General features: G+C 42.0%; 1 protein-coding gene across 1 annotated transcript in view; it reads right to left on the minus strand.

Annotated features, from left to right (window-relative positions):
• Positions 1-6,453: 6,453 nt before the first annotated feature.
• Positions 6,454-17,821, minus strand: part of mrtfab (myocardin related transcription factor Ab) — a 29,098-nt gene continuing 17,730 nt past the window's right edge. Inside the window, 10 exon segments of the mRNA XM_022214739.2 lie at positions 6,454-10,840; positions 10,843-10,883; positions 10,971-11,034; positions 12,556-12,696; positions 13,273-13,365; positions 13,579-13,785; positions 14,002-15,042; positions 15,143-15,535; positions 16,735-16,906; positions 17,541-17,725. Of these exon segments, the coding sequence (XP_022070431.2) occupies positions 10,301-10,840; positions 10,843-10,883; positions 10,971-11,034; positions 12,556-12,696; positions 13,273-13,365; positions 13,579-13,785; positions 14,002-15,042; positions 15,143-15,535; positions 16,735-16,906; positions 17,541-17,725 (2,877 nt within the window). The 3' untranslated portion in view covers positions 6,454-10,300.

The following is a 17,821-nucleotide window of genomic DNA, read 5'->3' on the forward strand; positions in this document are numbered from 1 at the left end:
GTAACACATTAGACACCAGCTGGCATGGCAGAGAGCACAAAAAGAAGAAAAAGTAGGTGAGCTTAATGGTGGACAATCTGGCATTTTTTTGTGTAGAATCTGAATCTGAATCACAATTAGACAAAACAATAGCTGTGCATGTGGTTGCCTGGATACAAAGCCTATCACCTGAACTTCAGGATCAAAGCCAAACTAACCCAGTTCTGACTGAGAGTGTGGTTGGTGGCTTTGATGCTTCTTTCAGGATGTTCATCTTCATCTGCCGTGCTGTCTTCTGCTTATAAAATAAGTTACACCTCCAAGCTTTGCAGTTCAACATTGTCATAATTGTGTCACAGTTTTCCCCAGTTTTTTATTTATTCACTGAAGACAAGATGTGTACATTTCCTTTGAAAAGCAGATCATATGGCAAATTAAGATTCAAGTCCATGATGTAAAGTCATTATCCTGATGAATGATACTCTCACTAATAGATCACAGTTGGTTTAGTGGGAAGGTTTTGATCACAGATAACAGTATTGGACTACCCTACAACTGAATTCACCACGTAGCAGTAGCTACAGTACCTGTATGGGTAGTGGACTTGAAATATGGTAAATCAGCAAGTTAAGTTGCATTACTTGCTCAGAAACTTCACCACATTACCTCATCCATAGATGTGATTCTATCTCAATCAAGATATTAAGGATGCTTCAAGATGGCGCTGGTACCTGCTCCAGTGTTACTTCTGTATTCTGTCTTGTTTTTCAGGCTATGTCTATTGTGTGCTTTGTTTTATGTGTACTGTGGGTACAGTAAGTATTCAGACCCCTTGAAATTTTTCACTCTCTGTGTCATTGCAGCCATTTGCCAAAATCTAAAAAGTTCATTTTATTTCTCATTAATGCACACTCAGCACCCCATCTTGACAGAAAAAAACAGAAATGTAGACATTTTTGCAAATTTATTAAAAAAGAAATACTGAAATGCCACATGGTCATAAGTATTCAGACCCTTTGCAGAGACATTCATATTTAACTCACATGCTGTCCATTTCTTCTGATCCTCCTCGAGATGGTTCTGCTTCTTTATTGGAGTCCAGCTGTGTTTAATTAAACTGATTGGACTTGATTAGGAAAGGCACACACCTGTCTATATAAGGCCTTACAGCTCACAGTGCATGTCAGAGCAAATGAGAATCATGAGGTCGAAGGAACTGCCCAAGGAGCTCAGAGACAGAATTGTGGCAAGGCGCAGATCTGGCCAAGGTTACAAAATAATTTCTGCAGCACTCAAGGTTCCTAAGAGCACAGTGGCCTCCATAATCCTCAAATGGAAGAAGTTTGGGACCACCACAACTCTTCCTAGACCTGGCCGTCCAACCAAACTGAGCAATGGTGGGAGAAGAGCCTTGGTGAGAGAGGTAAAGAAGAACCCAAAGATCACTGTGGCTGAGCTCCAGAGATGCAGTCGGGAGATAGGAGAAAGTTCCACAAAGTCAACTATCACTGCAGCCCTCCACCAGTCGGGGCTTTATGGCAGAGTGGCCCGACGGAAGCCCCTCCTCAGTGAAAGACACATGAAAGCCTGCACAGAGTTTGCCAATAAACACATGAAGGACTCCCAGACTATGAGAAATAAGATTCTCTGGTCTGATGAGACCAAGATTGAACTTTTTGGTGTTAATTCTAAGCGGTATGTGTGGAGAAAACCAGGCACTGCTCATCACCTGCCCAATACAATCCCTACAGTGACACATGGTGGTGGGAGCATCATGCTGTGGGGGTGTTTTTCAGCTGCAGGGACAGGACGACTGGTTGCAATTGAAGGAAGGATGAATGCGGCCAAGTACAGAGATATCCTGGAGGAAAACCTCTTCCAGATTGCTCAGGACCTCAGACTGGGCCAAAGGTTTACCTTTCAACAGGACAATGACCCTAAGCACACAGCTAAAATAACAAAGGAGTGGCTTCAGAACAACTCTGTGACCGTTCTTGACTGGTCCAGCCAGAGCCCTGACCTAAACCCAATTGAGCATCTCTGGAGAGACCTAAAAATGACTGTCTACCAACGCTCACCATCCAACCTGACAGAACTGGAGAGGATCTGCAAGGAAGAATGGCAGAGGATCCTCAAATCCAGGTGTGAAAAACTTGTTGCATCATTCCCAAGAAGACTCATGGCTGTACTAGCTGAAAAGGGTGCTTCTACTCAATACTGAGCACAGGGTCTGAATACTTATGACCATGTGATATTTCAGGTTTTCTTTTTTAATAAACTTACAAAAATTTCTTCATTTCTGTTTTTTTCTGTCAAGATGGGGTGCTGAGTGTACAATAATGATAAATAAAATGAACTTTTTAGATTTTGGCAAATGGCTGCAATGACACAGAGAGTGAAAAATTTCAAGGGGTCTGAATACTTTCCGTGCCAACTGTATAATAAAATACGATGTTGTTCAGTTCCAGATACCTGTGACAAAATGTTTTCTGCCTTTGTAGACACACTCTGATCAGGAAGTTGTAATGTGTAAATGACAAACTGAGTTCTAATATTGCTGAAATTGAACTTATTTTTCTTAAGAAATTTCTGGTTGTTCATAATGTTTTGTAAAAAGCTAATTCCTTAATCGTGAACTTTTTCAGAATGTACGTTTTTGCTCTAAAACAAAGGAAAAATTTGGAGTTGTGGATATCCAATCGGTTATTATGCTGTGATTTTACTGGTGCGGCCCACTTAAGATCAAATTGGGCTGAATGTGACCTCTGAACTAAAATGAGTCTGACACTCCTGGTCTAGAGGCACCAGTAGATGTATAATCACAGCATTACTTAACGTTATATAGATCAGAAACTTCACCACATTAGCTCATCCATAAATGTGATTCTACCCGAATCAAGATATTCAAGACGCTTCAAGATGGTGCTGTTACCTGCTCAGGGGTTTCTTCTGTACTCTGTCTTGTTTTTTCAAGCTATATGTCTTTTGCGCTGCTGCTTTGTTTCGTGTGTACAAGCCAGATCAGGTACACAAAACACTTTTACGATAAATGTTCAACTGTATATGTAACCAATAAATTTGATTTTATTTGATTCACAATAGATTGACTTTCACGGATAATGGAGGCAAGGACAACAAGTCCCATAATCCAATGCTACTTCACAACATCATCAACCTACATCTGTTATCACATTGTGTTTCTGTTTAAGTTGTTAATTGTTACCTGTGCCAGGCGATTAGTAGAGCCAGTAATTAGGTAACACCATGAATCCGATGATTCCGCATTTAGCTTTCAAAATCAAAGCAGCTGCATTTTGTCTGCATGTCTTTCTCTGCTGTTGTCTCACTCTTTTGTCTTTTTTGCCCACGTAGTCTGTTTCTGTCAAACAAGCAGGTGTACAACAAAACACTCCTGCTATTCTCCCAGTGTCTCCCTCCCTTCCTGCCTCCCACTCCCCTCCCAGATCCCCTCCCCGTCTCCCCCCTCTGCCCGTGCAAATGTCAGACTTCACATCCTCTGCTATCAAAGGCTCCGCAGTCACAGCAGGATCCACCCAAACCTGACTGCTCCTTTCACATCATGCAGCTTCATACAGAAAGGAGACGGAGGCGCGATGAGAAACATTTGCTCTCCCTGAAACACAGAACTGTTCGGTTGAACAAACATACATAAACTGCCTAACTGGAGTTTGAATTTCTGTAAATTTTTGCTGAGTAAATCATGCACTAAAGCACAAAATCTGCACAAGACAGCTTCACCATCCATCATCTTCACATTTTGTAGCACCACGTCATCGTCATCACGACAATGATACACCACCAAAGTGTACAGACAGGAAAAACGATGATGACAAAATCAACTAATTCTGACTCAACAGACAGAACAGATTTTGTTACATTGTAGTGGAAATTACAACTGAATGTAACATCAAAAATTTATTTTTTTTGTATAATTTTTAACCTTTAAGGGTGCATCTCTACTGATTTTACACATAAAGAGCCTAAAGAGTCTCCCGTAACATACATTTATGTGTAAATAATCTGGACAGGACTATGTTTTCCATTAACATTACAAGGAAATCAATGTATTTGGCAAGCAATATTGATTCTTAACTTATTACTCTGGCAAGGAACGTGGCGGAGTTATGTGACGATCGGCGTACATTTGTCTGTCTATCTGTCTGTTAGCAACATTACTCAAAAACAGAGTAACGCATTTGGATGAAATTTTCAGGGAAAATCAGAAATGACACAAGGACCACCTGATTAGATTTTGGCAGTGATGTGGTTTATAGTCTGGATCCACAGATTTGTTAAAGATTTCTGCATCACTGTGAGATAGTGGCATGGCATCACTGTAACTATGACAAGTGATCCTACTACAAATCGACCACCGCAGACTTATCATGACTTATCTGTCGGATATGATACAAGGAACAATTGACTGAATTGTGGAGGTGTTTCTGAGTCCCATCAATTCCCATCACTTTATTATTATTAATTAATTTAATCAGGGACCATGCAATTATCATAGAACTGATGCATTACATATAGAGTGTGTAGCATAGGGCTAATTTACATCTCCTGTCCCTGGTTGGGCTTTTAAGTAAACGTGGTCAAAGGACCGACTACATATTTATGTAATTTGATTCGGTATCTGTACATAATGTACACACGCATAATACACACCTGTGCATCGCGCAAGGTCATTTTGTTTGTGGATACATCTATATTAAATGGCCACAATCGATAGTGCTGTGATTTCTGCCACAAATTTTTTCAAGATTTCAGCCGTCAGAGATGATACAATGACTGAGCAGCCTTTTCGGTGTATTGCGCTCTCTGAGTGCTTTTGTGTGCTATGTGTTCACTTACAGTGTATTTTCTGTGCCTAAATTCCCAATCTTGTAGTGAAAGGTCTATTTCTTGTCGTCACAAAAGTTTGTATGATCATGTTTAGACACTTATAATTAAGGTTAAAGCCTTTGGTCTGGTCTAGAAATCTGCTATCAATAACCACATTTTTTTCCTAACCTTAATATAAGTGCATTTGTTGCATCAACCTACTTGCAGCCTGCAGTCAGGATGTGATCCAGAGACTCTGCTGTCCAAGTCCTGTGTTTTGTACGCCCCCTGCAAAATCACTGTAGAACATAAACATAACGCTTCATTTCTTCAAGTGACTGCTGCCTTTGAAAATAATCCAGTAACCAGATTACAAAGGACACCATACAGCCGCTCTATGTTGTCTGTAAAGTCTAAATAAAATGTCCCTGGACACGTCAAAGTGATGTCATAGTTGGGGCTGTTGATTATGAAAACCTTTTGATCCATTAGTTTAAATGGCTGCGGGCATTTATCAGCTGGGTAGAGTCTGACAAAAGGCTCATTCAAGATGAGTCAGACCTATGCAGACTCAATTACTGACGCTGCGCTCACAATGCATTACATTTCTGTCTGAATAAATCCCGACCTGCCCTGACGTCATGAAAATGTAGGCAGCGATAATCTTACCAGATCAAAGCAGCCAGGTTTTGGAGTCAAGTGCTGCCTCTGCTCTCTAGGAAGTGTGTGGCCTCAGGGGATGATGGGTAAACATGTGGGTCTTGTCTCCTCTAATGTGTGATTGGTTTAGATGCTGGCTCAACATTCTGCTACGTGAGAAATACTTCTAGTTTATTTGGAGATATGTTTTGTCTAATTTTGGAAATATATTCTGTTACTGGACACATGCCATGTGGTTCATGGGGAGATTTATTAGACAGTCTGAATACATTTGACTGTAAACTGTATTTGATACGTTATATCACATTTAAATTCTGTTTTATATTTACATAAATTTATTGAAGTATTTAGTAAATCATTTTGAAATTATGATTCTGAAAATAGCTTACATAACCAAAACAATGTATAGCAGTATAAAGCTGCTATCAGTGTCATTATACACATCTACATACACTACCATTCAAAACTTTTTTGAGAGAAACAGTTTTGCAATGAAGATAATATCAAATTAGTCAGAAATACAGTATAGAAATTGTTAATGTGGTAAATGACTATTCTAGCTGGAAAAAGATGATGGAAAACATGAAAATGTCCTTGTGACCCCCAACATATATATATATATATATATATATATATATATATATATATATATATATATATATATATAAAATAAAAAGTGTATTGTTTGTAATGAATATGAGAAAGGCCCCAGGAAGAATAGCCTGTGAGCTGTGTCAGAGGCTAATGGGGTTCTTAATAAACAAAACAAAACAAAACAAAACATGACGTGCCCCATCACACCTCAGAACAGCTCAGGTACTGCTTAAGAAACACGACCAAGAGGGTCTTGAAATTCCTACATTCCAGTCAAACTGGCCAACTAAACCACACAGAGTCCCATCCAACAGGCGAGATTAGGGTTAAGGTCAGAACTTTCTTTGTGACATGAAAAGGGGACCTACACAATACTAGGTAGGCAGGTGGTTTTATTGTTGTGGCAAGTCAGTGTATTTTCTTCGAACAGTCACTTAGAAACAGACTGCAATGTCATCTCCCAGTATACAGCAAAATAGCAAAACATGCAACTAGGACCCATTAAATAAACGGTTATTATAGTCATCAAGCTACTGAATCTGGCTGAAATATTGCATAAAGATAAAAAGAAAAAATCATTTGAGGCCCCAGAAGGAGCAGTGTGAAGCCAGATAAAAACGCTTCATGTGACAATGTCATGAACGCACCAATGCTGCAGGTGTACAATGAAATTAATGAAATACTCCTCTCCATGTTTTCATGTTTTGTTAATTCTGTCCAGTGCCATAAGGTTTAAAACATTCAAGTAATCACGGTTAAGTGGCACAGTTGGAATCAAACAACAAGGGTGACTTTAAACCACCATACTGCTCTGGCGCAGCACTAAAGGGAGAAAATCCTCCCTGAAAAGAGGCTAATTTCTGTGCCCGCAGAACTCTCTAAAGAGCAGAATTAAGGGAAGAAGTCATTTAAATGACTGGTAATTAGAGAGCTCTTGTTGTGAGGGTAAAGTGACCTCTTCATCATCTCCTCCTCCTCCTTTTCATCGCGACACCGGACTGAATCGAGCTCTAATGCCCAGTTTGACTTGCTCGCTTCCTCCTCTGAGCCTTTCAAGCCTCACTCAGCGGCTCTCAAAGCCCCTGATGAGCCCTCAGTAGCTCTCAAACACACACACATGCACACTAACAGACCACAACACATGCAGATACTGAATGCACAGCACGCAAACATGCAACCAGCTCAGTGCGCTCTTATATATTCACTTCACACACACACACACACAAGTCACAGCAGCTCCCCAGTGCAGCATCACTCCCATCCCTCCCTCTCTCCTTTACACAAAGCAGATAAAAGTCCTGAGGCCATGCCACTAATTAACTACGGTGAGCTCCAAAGGGCTGCAGCACCACGAGGTCTAAAGATCTCCTCTGTATCCCACATCCCACTGACAGGAGCCTGCCAACCCACAGTCAGCACTCATGCTTGATTTTTAATCACAGAGAACCTTTCAAATGTTGGAAAATTGAAATAAAATATAATTTTGCTGAAAAAAACCCACCTTCTTTGTATGAAATCGTGCTGTGGGTGTCAGATGAGCTCTGGATTTATTTCCATTGATGGATTTTAACCTTTAGTGCAGCTCTGACTCAGTTATTTCCTTCCAGGCTGCTTGCTTTAAAGGATCTGCATCTCGGTAAATATGCTTAATTGCTTTCTTGCTTAGAGTCAGATAAGAAGATCCACGTCAGTCTCATGTTTGTGCGTTAGTATGAAGTTACAGAGCCAGGAGGTGATCAGCTTAGCTTAGTGTAAATACCAGGAGGAGGAGGAAGGAGCCTGAGTCATGCTCAGCATAAAAACACACCAACCAGCATCAGTAAAGTTCACAAATTAAATCCATATAGACACAGAAATGAAGTGAATGTGTGTGAAGGAATTCTGATGTCAAAAGAACTCAATTTTCACTTTTAAAACTATTTTTTGGCCCAGTTTTAAACATTTGTTCCATATAGGCAAGCAGCTGTGTTGCTGATGGTGATATTGCTTGAAGATTGATGCTTTGAGTTGGATGATGATGGCTGGATCATATGTTTTACATGCTCATATACTTTGTAAATTCCACTACTTTCTCTATTCAAGTCTAAAAGTTCAATTGAAGTAAGTTTAAAGATGTAAACGATAAAGAGAAGCGTTCCAGCATCTGCATCAGGTGCAGCTGGTTAGAAGGGATGATGCGCCTTCCAAATAAAACATCTGAGAAGACTGCAATTAAACATTTCAGGTATTTGTGTGAAGCTACTTCTCCGGGATATTTACAGTACGACAGCAGGTGTGTGTTTTGAGCATGAAGCAGCTGAGGGGATCAAACCTGAAATTTCTAATTACTGAGATAAAAAAAAATAATCAAGTTGGAGAGTGAAGTTTTAGAAACCAGACACTTAAACAGGGCTCACACGAACTTAAAAAATGCCTCATGTATGGTTAGACAAAAAAAGTTGATGGAGTAAATAAAATGAAATTGCAAGCAACCTTGGTTGTTTGACCGTGGTAAAAAAAGAAAAAAAAAAGAGGTAGCTGTAGTGTTTTCTGTACATGCCCCATTTGGTACTGCAGAAATTAAACAGTATACTCAGAGTTGTAACCCTCAAACTGTAAATAAAACTAAAATCTGAAATCATCCACTTGTTGGAATCCAGACAACTTCAGCGGAGTTGGACTGGAAGCATTGCGTTTCTTTACAATAGTGCCCTCTTGTGGCGTTTCACTGTATACCCATGATTACTGCAACTATGAAGCAAATTATTGATGGCAATTAATAATCATAGAAAGGAGATGTTCTAGAAAAATTAGAAATGAGAAAAATATTTTACCATAAATGAGGCGTCTTTGACACACAGTACCATTCAAAGGTTTAGGGTCACTTAGAAATGTCCTTATTTTTTAAATAAAAGCATTTTTTTCCAATGAAGAGTACATTAGTCAGAAATCCCGTGTAGACATCGTTTATGTGGGAAATGACTATTCTTGCTGGAAACAGCTGATTTTAATGGAATATCTACAAAGGGATACGATGGAACATTTCCAGCAACCATCACTCCTGTGTTCTAATGCTTCATTGTGTAAGCTAATGCTGTTGAACGGCTAACTGATGATGAGAAAACCCTTTTGCAATTATGTTAGCACATGAATAAAAGTGTGGGTTTTCATGGAAAACACGAAATTGCCTGGCTGACCCCAAACTTTTCAACGGTAGTGTGTATGTGGGAGATTCTGTGTGGCCATTTGATGTAAAAATACAAAAAAGGAGAGACATCTTTTGAGTTTTTATAATATGTTTATTTTTTTTTAAACTTTTTTTCTTTAAAAAATGACAAGGTCCAAGTATTTTGGAAGCCCCGCCCTCACCCTATGTTCCCCAGCCAGCTAGCTCGACTCTAAAGCAACCAGCAAAGAAAAATAGTCATATGGACAATTGATAATATACACCCCATATACAGCAATACATAGTGGTCTACCATAATGTTACCAATAATACGCAACCTCCAATGAGGCTTCAATTCAAACTGTTGCCACTGATATGGTTCATTTCAACAGCAACTGTCAACCAATGACGGTTGTAACTTTGACTAGTGTGGGTGGAGTTCAGGTTGCCGTGTCAGCTGCCTTTCTTTACACACCATCCACGGCTCAGCTGATCAACAGAACACCTGCTGACTTTTATCCAGCTTCGCCGAACAGAGCTAAGATCCGGCTGTTGACCTGAACACCCCCGTTATACCAATCAGATTCAGCATAAGTGCAAAGTTTAGGAGGCACTGACACACACTGCTATCTCAAGGAGCCCGAGTAAACGTCACCGACAGTCCCTCCTCATCTCTGTCTGTCAAACTGTTTACCGAGGGTTGAAATGGGTTGAAGTGACCCGCAGCTTCCGGTTTTCTAGTAATTATGCAGGTCAGGGCACAGGAAATGGGAATTATCAGCTTGCCTGTAACGAGTCTGATGATGGATCCCCATAGAATAAAAGTTTAAAAAAGTCCACTTCACCAAGTCCTGTCTATGAATTTAACTTCTATGTTTTTTGCGTATTTGACCTCACTTTGCATACAGTAACAGCCAGTGAAAGACAGGGCAAACTGTGTAAATGTGTGTGTTTGCATGTGCCAGTGACCCCCGCAGTGGTAGAGACAGCATAGAGAAGGTATCTGTATGTGCATGAAATAAAGACGGAGCCTGTACACAGTGTGAGCGACCGCATGTCCATCTGTGTGTGTCTGAGCTACAGACATGACTCCCAGTGCAGCTGCAGGTCTGTGCTGTCCAGAAAATCGGCCGAGAAGACGCTTGGCGGCGTGTGCGGGGCCAGAGGGGCTAAACTCGTCCCCCCGTCGCCTTCGCTGGCTCCGCCTCCTCCTACTCTCCCTCCTCCATTGTTCTCGCTTCCTCCACTTGCGCTCCCCACCATGGAGATGTCCAGCCAGTCCATGCTGTCCAGAGTGGGGTCGCCGAAATCCAGCCCCGCAGAGTGAGGGGAGAAGCCCAGGTCAGACGTGTCCATGGGGGAGGGAGGGTGGTCCAGGATGCTGGGCGTGCTCAGCATCTGGCTGTGAAGGTCGTCGATCAGTGTCAGGCCGCCGTCGGACTCCATGCCCAGCAGCGGGGCCCCCGTGGTGCTCTCCAAAAAGTCTTCCAGGCGCCCGCTGCCTGAGCAGGGCTCTCCCACAGAGGGCTGAGGGGAGATGAGGGGCTCTGTCGGGGTGGGAGGGGAGAGGTGGAGGGGGACGGGGCAGTAGATGGGGAGGGTGGGTCGGAGTGGAGAGGGGCGAGGGAAGGGTCCGGGTTGGCCTTGAAGCCGGGGATTTCTGAAAGAGGACAGAGACAAGTGGCATCAACACAGACGGACAGACTGATGACGTCTTTCAGTCAGTGAGAGCAGCAGCAGTTCTTACCTCCACTCTTCAGGAGGATGTCAAACAGGTCGTCCATCTGCTGGCTGTTCACACCGTTCTCCTGCTGACAGAGGAACACATCACCCATCAGCCACCAGCCACACACACAAACACAACTGAAACACAAACTACATCTTAAAAACAGCAGAAAACTCTGCATTTATGTAGCCTTTTCTTTCCTTTGGTCAGTATATTTCTTATTTCAGTGAAAGAAATGTGTAAGATGATATGATTTTACCATAAACTTTAAAATAATAACAGTTGACGTGGCCAGAAAAAAATCCAGTTTGTGGCTTTAAGGAGAAATCATGTTTTTTCCACACTTAACTAATTTTAGCTATTCTGAAGGAGACATTTAGTCAATGTTTTAGAACCTGCAATGCCTCGTTGCTGATCGCTTTATTTTTTTTACACTGTGTTCCTCTTTTAATCTGGAGCATTAGAAACTTCATTAGGACGCACTCTAGGTTTTTCTACCATACTTCCAGTTGCTGTAGCCTGCTCTGTCCTCGTCACTATCGCAGCTTCCTTCTTTAGTCCCTGCTAGTGAATGTAACCAGTGTACCAAGGTGGGAATTTTGCCACAGAAACCAGATTTAAAATTGTGGTATTTGGCAAAATACCGAAAGATTCACCTGCTGCTGTCTTAATCTGCCCCTGTGTGAACTCCTTTGGGGTGTTCAGTCAAATGTCAAAGTCCTGCACACGAGCTCTCAGTGTGGGCGGTGAATTGCAAGTAGAATGTGTATAAATTTATCTCTGAATCTGGAAACTGATCTAAAAGATTACAGACCATCTGTTTTCAAGTTGTCTGGTTTTGTGCTCCTAAATAAGTTTTATGCAAATAAAACAAAAACAGGTTTTTCTATGAGTCACTTCAGTCTAAAACTCATCGAGCAAGACCAGAATATAAAGCACTGTGGTTGTTGACACAAGTTCAGTTCTTACTTTGTCATGGCAATAAACACCTGACTGACCAGTGAGCTATTATTTTCTCCCTGTAGATATTTCACATCTAAATGCAACGCATTTACATAATCGACAATATCTAAATTCAAAGAAGTAAATCAGACAGACTGAGAAAAACGGGCAAGGCCAAAAACACAAAACAAAGAAGCAACTGAACTGCCTTCACATTACAGATTGACGACAAAAGATGATGTGATGCTGTTAAGCCAGTAACTCCAAACCAACACCACAGCAGAGCACAAAACTGTCCTCTAAGTTCAGTAGCAGGAGCACACAGCTCCATGTGAGAGGATGGAAAACAGAGGCACAGACAGAAAAGAGATCAATACTGCAACAGGGGTGGAAAGAAAAGACATGCTGGAGGACATACTTTGGAACGCTGAGGAGGAAGGGAGGTGTTGGGGTTTGGAGAGGGAGGGGTGAACAGTGTGTGCCGGTCATAAGGCGGACACACCTCCTCTCTCTGTCAGGATATTGTGATGAAGGGATGAAATGAAGAAAGAGAAGAACAATGAGAAAAATTAAATGAGGTTTACAAAACGTGAAGAGGGAGACTGAGCAGCAGAGATGACGGGCTTGTGGGAGCTCTGAGGAGCAGAGTGGGTGGTGGTGTTACCTTGAGAGATGACATTAAGTTGCTTTGGCTTTCACTGTCCGACATGTCGTCGAAGAAAGGCTGCAGGTTGGGTGGAGCAGTGACTGACTGGCTGGGCTGTGGAGCACCGTCGGTGTCCAAGTGGAGTCCCGCCTTCTGTCCCTGAGGGGCGATAGAGACAGAGACACATTTAGACTACATTAAAACAAACGAAAACAGGTTTCTTCTTAATATTTCATCAGCCAATATTGTGATAATAATGATTTTAAACTGTGTCAGTGGCGACACCTTGTGGCAGGATGACTGTACTGCTTAGATGGTGCAGACAGTTCTAAAGCAGTACAGCGACAGATGGCAGACGTGTTCATACTATATATAGTGACAGTTTTCACAACTGAATTACATGATATATTTAGCAGCAACTGCAATCTAAAATGAGAAACTAAGCAACAAAAAAGTCAAGTAGGTAACTTAATACTAATAATATTAATACATTTTATTTGTAATGCACTTTTCTTTTAAGCAATATCTCAGTGCTACATTAAATATATAAATGCATAAAAAGAAGTAGGTAAAATAAAAATACAATTTTCAGACACATTTAATTAAAAGCTTTGTAAAAAAGGTCTTAAGGACTTTTTTTAAAAAAACAAACAAAACTTGCAAGCATCTCTCTATACAAATTTACAAATAAAAAAGCAATTCTCATGTTACATGGATAAGGAGTCTTTGGTGTACCTTCTTGTTTAGTTGACTTGCAGGCCCGACCTCTGGCTGCTCTTTTGATTGACTGTCAGTGCTCGGGAGTTTACTTGGAGTCGACTGCAATCTCTGAAAAATTAGAAGTGGACAAAGTTAGACATCTCATGTTTTGTTAGATACTAACTTAGATAAATATTTCAAGGATTGTATCCTACCTAATTATCTGAATTAGGGTTTTTTCCACAAAGAATAACTTTTGGTATGCTTATTTTTGTGTGTAGTTGCCACTCAAAAGCCTATTATGAACCAGGAAAACTCCTGAAAGTACCACAGTCCTTGTACCTGCAGTGTGATCCGCCCATTGGTTTTGGCCAGTGAGGTCACTCCGTTCTGTCCGTCTGTGGTGTGACTGGTAAGAGCTATCAGATAGTGGTTGCCGTTGCTGTCGGTGACCAGAGTGGGTGTGCCGTTGGCCTTGAGGAGGTCTAATGAAAAGGCTTGTGTGTGAAGTGGAGTGCCGTTCTGTTGGTTGATTATGACTGGAGTCACCTGGAAACAGAAACCAAACAGTCGGTTTCTCCATTTCCCGTGGGATTGAGGATTTTTTCATTTTTCCATTTCATTTTTTCATCATTCAGGAAAATTTCAACTTATTGTATGCTGAAAGAATGTAGGAATGTGCAGTATGTGCACTCTTAGTCTTTAAAGATAATGTATTATTTTTAATTTTTTATCTCAGATAGGTAGGACCTCCAACTGCCTCACCTGTTGTGTGGTAGCTGCTGCTGTCTGCTGTTTCTGCTGTTGCCTCTGCTGAGCCTTCAGCTGCTTCCTTTGCTGCATTTGGCTCCCTGCAGGCTTCTGATTCGTCCCCGTCTGGTTTTGGATCTGCACCTGAACCTGTTTCAGCTGGACCTGGTTCTTCTGCTGAGCTTGGATGTGCCCTTGTGTTTGCTTTAGCTGGTTTTGTGGCACTATCTTCTGTTGTGTGAGTTTCTGCTGGGCAAGTTTCTGCTGTGCTAACTTCTGCTGGGCCAGGAGCTGCTTGTGTTGGGTTTGCTGTATGATTAGCTGCTGCAGTTGCTGCTGCTGATGGAGCAGGATTTGAGCATCTTTCTTCTGTTGTTGTTGTTTCTGAGGGCTCAGCTTAGCCTCTGTTGCTTTCCGCAGTTGTACCTGACTCTGCTGCTGCTGCTTTGGTTGCGGCTGCTGTTTCTGTTGTTCAGTTTGCTGGACCTGCAGCCGCTGAATCTGCTGCAGCCTGAGCAGAGTCTCCTGAGAGCACTGCATCGGCTGGGCCGGCTTCTTTGCTTCAGCCTCCTCAGTTACTCCCTCCATTCCTTCCTCTGGCTCCAGCTCCTTCTTCACCTTCAACACGATACCATTAGGGAGCGTGGGGGGCTGGATGGCTGAGGCTTTTATTAGAGTTTGGAATTTAACCTCTGGGGATGTTTTGCTCTTCTCATTTCCTTCCTTCTTCACCACTGTCCCACCTGCCATCTTGCCCTGCTCCAGCTGAGACCTCAGGGTCTCCACCAGCCTCTGCTTCTGCCTCAGCATCCTGGTAAGCTCCTCAATCTGTTTGTCCTTCTCCTGCAGCATCTGGTCTTTGTCCATAGATGATGTGTCCATTACTACTCCAGGTAGGGGCTCTGCAGGCTGGGCAGATGCAGGTGAAGACCTGGATAGGCTGCATGAGCTCTGGATTTCCTCTTTGACCACAGAGAGAGGCTGTGAGAGTGGAGAGATGTTTGATGGGTGCTGAGGAGAGGGGTGGAGGGTGAGCTGGGTCAGGGGAGAGCTCACCTAAAGGACAACAAAACAAAGAGAGGATGTTATAGAAAAGTCAGGGGGAAGAAGAAGATCAGAGAGAATACATCTAACAAAGTTAGAATGTAGATTTCACCATCTCTCCAAACATGTCTCCATTGCAGCTTGTCTCATCTGGACTCATCCCGGCTAGTGACCTCTCAGATGGAGTCGGTGATACCGGAGGGCTCGAGCTGGTGCTGCCAAATCGCATGACCCGCCCTGGAACTGCCTGAGCCAATGAGGACAAAGCTAACTTAAACCCAGCCTCCACTGACTGGTGTTCAGGGGTGGAAGTCGTCGTGGGAGAAGATGCGGTGGTGCTCGCAGCTGATGGTGTGCCCTGGAGGCTGGATTGAGATATGCCATTTTTCAAAACTGCTGCGCCGCCATTTTGCTCTTGGTAGTTGCGGAGCCTCTCAATGAGATCATTTTTGGTGCCTGAGACGGTCAAACCACGCAATTTCAGTTCTTGTTTCAGCTCAGCAACCTGGAGGATGAGAAACCAGAGCAGTTTTCATATAGCAGGTATCTACTCAAAGTGAGAAAACACAAAAACAAAGAACATGCAGTTCAGTGGAATTTCATTCAGCTGGACTGTTAAAGGTCATCTGGATGCTGACATTACTGCTGCATGTATGCATGGTGAATACATTTCTAATGATCAGCTGTCAAATTTAGCCATTAAAACATTTCTGAGTCCTGCTGCACAGAGTTTAGCGTTTTTTATTTGTCAGCAACAAAGTTGTAAATTAACACAAGCTACCAGATTCAGTTCATTAAAACCATTTAACAACCAATTATCTGATCAGTAAAGTTCACTCTCCAACCTGACAATATAATTTAAAGCACAAAGCCCCAATGACTCTGTGCAAACCATTTTAAGATCCAAAAACCTGCAAACATGTATTTAGCAATGGCTACATGTCAAACACAGAAAATAACAACAAGATTGTTAGATAGTTTTCCAAACTTTTTGGCTGTCAGTTTGGAACTCAGTGGGATCACATGATCAGGTAATGATCAAGTGTAACTTTTTCTCTGTCTGTTGTAAAGGCTAGTAAGGGCAAAATTATCTTGGTATTCATAACTTGAACAGAAAAGATTAAATAATGCTTGTACACATTACATTGTGCACAAATGTTATTTTTCTGTTGTCAGGAATCACGGACTAAACCTTGATTTATACTCCTGGACTGAATCTGTGTAAAACCTATGCTATAACATCCACAAGTAGCCAGTGCCATTGGGAGCATTTATGCTCTGCAATTACACTGCAAAAGCACTAGTTAGCGGTTGAGTTTCTTAGTTTACTAAAACTGACAAAAATAAAGTGGATCATGCTGGACTTGGAACACAGAAAAGAGAACAGATGTCAAAACTATTATCAAGCTTCAGACTAATACAGTCTTTTTGACAGTGACATTCACAGAGTCACCTTTTAGAAAAAATGGATCAGAATTCTCTTGTAATGGTGTAAATAAACTAAAGGCATCTAGTTTGGGACTGTCTTCCAAGCAGTGTACAAAAACGTGGGACCCTCAATATAAATTAACCAACAATCAACAGCTAACACTCCTTCAATGAAATAAATATCTTATATAGTTACATTTTTCTAGTTTTTCCACGATATAGGAAGTTCAAAAGGCTTGATTTGTAGCATTTGGTAAAGTTGTCTGTTTAAATTACTTTGAACTCATCCAGGTTGGCTGGCAGAGTGGCTGGTTTGGCTCCTCCCACTGCAGCTTGGCTCTGACGGACAGTCACGGTCTGACCTGTGGACGCCGCGGTGGTTGTCATGTGAACGCTACGGGAAGGAGAAGGGCCAGAGCTGGTTGTGGGAGGCTGCTCGGTTTGTGGCCTGAGGGGAGAAAGAAATCATCATCATGTGAAGTTCATTTATAAGCAGATTACCCAAGATGAACAGAAAGACAGGAAGCCAAGGGGGTGTGTTCTGTACTGAATTTGCACATTGCATTTTTGGTTTTATGCAGTATGATAATGCATTTGCACTTTTAGTTTCACCTGTCACTGATAGTGGTGGACTCTTTTTTTTATTCTGAATATTTGTTTGTTTTTTTATTGTTGAGGACACCTTGACAATATCAATAAAAAACAGTTTTCATCACATCACTTCAAAAGGTTTATGTAAACTAAATCTTATTTGTTTAGTTACACCAGAAGTTACAATGGTTTGCCACTAAGCAGGGACTGACTGACATTTTTAGGCCTACTTCCTCTTTGAGCACCAGGCTCTATAGACTCACCCCAAACCCACTAATGTGTAAAGAAGAAGACACACCACACAAGGTCCGGAGAAGGCAGGAAGTCATATTAAAAACTGCCTGCAGAAATGTACTTCTCAAGCAGCAACTACAGCCTTAATACAAAGAAGGGTGTCAAAACTGTTGACTCTTCACAAAGAAAACCACTGCATTTAGTCACTCTCACTTCCACACCACACAAACGCAGCGACTGCCATGCTTGACACTCACTTGGGTGGGGCGGGCAGGATGGTGTGGTAGTTGTAGTGCTGCTGCTGCTGACTGAGAATCTGCAGCTGCAGGAAGAGCTGCTGCTGGTGGAGGAGCTTTGCGTAGGACGAATCCATCTGAGGCGGACGCTCCTTGTCGGCCTTCTGGTCTGGAGGGATGTACTGATGGTACTTCAGCTTCTTCACCTTCACACAGAAGGAGCAAAGGAGGTTAAGAGATGACTAAACTTTTGAATGCTTTTACAATGTCCATCAAAGTTTTCCATTGGTCCTGTTTTCTAC

Source organism: Acanthochromis polyacanthus, chromosome 19 (assembly GCF_021347895.1).
Source record: "Acanthochromis polyacanthus isolate Apoly-LR-REF ecotype Palm Island chromosome 19, KAUST_Apoly_ChrSc, whole genome shotgun sequence".
In the NCBI taxonomy this organism is placed as follows: domain Eukaryota; kingdom Metazoa; phylum Chordata; class Actinopteri; family Pomacentridae; genus Acanthochromis; species Acanthochromis polyacanthus.